Source organism: Sphaeroforma arctica (assembly GCF_001186125.1).
Source record: "Sphaeroforma arctica JP610 unplaced genomic scaffold supercont1.6486, whole genome shotgun sequence".
NCBI lineage: Eukaryota > Ichthyosporea > Ichthyophonida > Sphaeroforma > Sphaeroforma arctica.
The window spans coordinates 1-1,643 of record NW_014034072.1 but is presented as its reverse complement, the minus strand read 5'-3'; the positions used below and the strand labels follow the sequence as shown (position 1 = coordinate 1,643).

The 1,643-nt window shown below is 42.0% G+C and overlaps 1 protein-coding gene across 1 annotated transcript; it reads left to right on the top strand.

The window, feature by feature from the left end:
• Positions 1-848: 848 nt before the first annotated feature.
• On the top strand, positions 849-1,208 carry SARC_15644 (hypothetical protein; the record flags this gene model as incomplete). Its single annotated transcript, XM_014290241.1, has 1 exon — positions 849-1,208. A coding segment is annotated over one exon (360 nt), but the record flags the coding sequence as incomplete, so codon positions are not given.
• Between the last annotated feature and the right edge of the window lie 435 nt (positions 1,209-1,643).

Sequence of the window (1,643 nt, the reverse complement as noted above, 5' to 3'; positions counted from 1 at the left end):
GCTACACGTGCATGCGTATGTGATCTTGTACATACACAACGACTATCAAATACAACCTTCCAACTTCCACACCTAAAACATTTTCTTGTGCAGGCATATTTGTCAAGAGCTTTGAGAAGGGTCGCAAGGAAACCCTGGGCATCATCAATCGTGCCAAAGGCAAAGAGATGCTCGAATCGGTACGTGGAACCATGCAAATGGTTATACACTTCGGATTGAAAGCCAACTGTGAACCCGGGTTGCCAGTTGTGCAGTGTTATGTGTGATGCAATTGTTGAGTGCCTTGTGTGATTGTGTGACGTTGTTTGTAACAGATTGCAAACCGCCGAACATATTCTTCCACGCATTGTTGTCGATAAGTGCTCTCATTCGACTATTGCTATTTTTGTTCCGAACTTTGCCCTGCACCGCTACGGTATCGTATGTTGTACTCGTGGGGCTTGCTTTGCGGTGTTGTTTCGTTTTGAAAAGGCTATGTATTTAACTGAGTCCATGAGTATGTTACAACTCGATCAAGGCACGAGCGTGGCAGCCAAAGGTGTTGTCGTAAGCTACACAGTAAGTTGTGGTACATTTGCTCTACGCTAATCCCAATTTCGCTGTGTCCACAAAAGATCCAATCTGTCTTTTCAATGAGACTATAACATTAATTTTCCATACATTAAGCACTTGAACCGCCATTGCTATCTGATCACATACCACATACTTGGTATATGGAAGTCTTCAGAGTATGCTTTTATAGTACACATGGCATTCATATATCTTGCGGATTTTTTGGTGCTGCCATCGCAGGCATTTCTCTAAAGTAGTAAACCGACCACGTATTGTATGATTGTTCTGTCTGAAAGGCCAAACCTGTCATTACTAATATCAAGGCCAAACCTGGCACTACTACTATCAAGGCCAAACCTGGCACTACTACTATTAAGGCCAAGCCTGGCACTACTGCTATCAAGGCCAAACCTGTCACCACTATCAAGGACAAACCTGTCACTACTACTATCAAGGCTAGACCTATCACTACTACTATCAAGGCCAAACCTGGCACTACTACTATCAAGACCAAACCTGTCACTACTATCAAGGCCAAAACTGTCACTACTACTATCAAGACCAGACCTATCACTACTACTATCAAGGCCAAACCTGTCTCTACTACTATCAAGGCCAAACCTATCACTATTACTATCAAGGCCAAACCAGTATAAGTGAGATACTTGCATACAGTCGCCGAGAAACCACAATATACTTTATTGGTTTGCCTGAATTTCATTTACATGTGTATTCTTTTTGTGCACCAACCATTACAGATGTTTTTGAAAAGGAAACTTCGAACTTCAGTGCTGTCCAACGAATTCCATGTGTCAGATATTGTGGGCGCGGAATTGGTTAAAACGTAGGTCAGACCCGAAAACAAGGTTTCCTACATATCTAGCCTAATAGAAATGTTTATATCTCTATCTGCGAATATACAAGCAGCCTCGGGTGCCCGATTGCTCACGATACTATCTCCATAGGCGTATATGTCTAAGCATGTAACTTGTGCGTTCAAATAGTCTGCTAATTACAAAAGTGTATATGTCTAAGCATGTAACTTGTGCATTCAAGTAGTATGCTGATTACATAGGTGTATATGTCTGAGC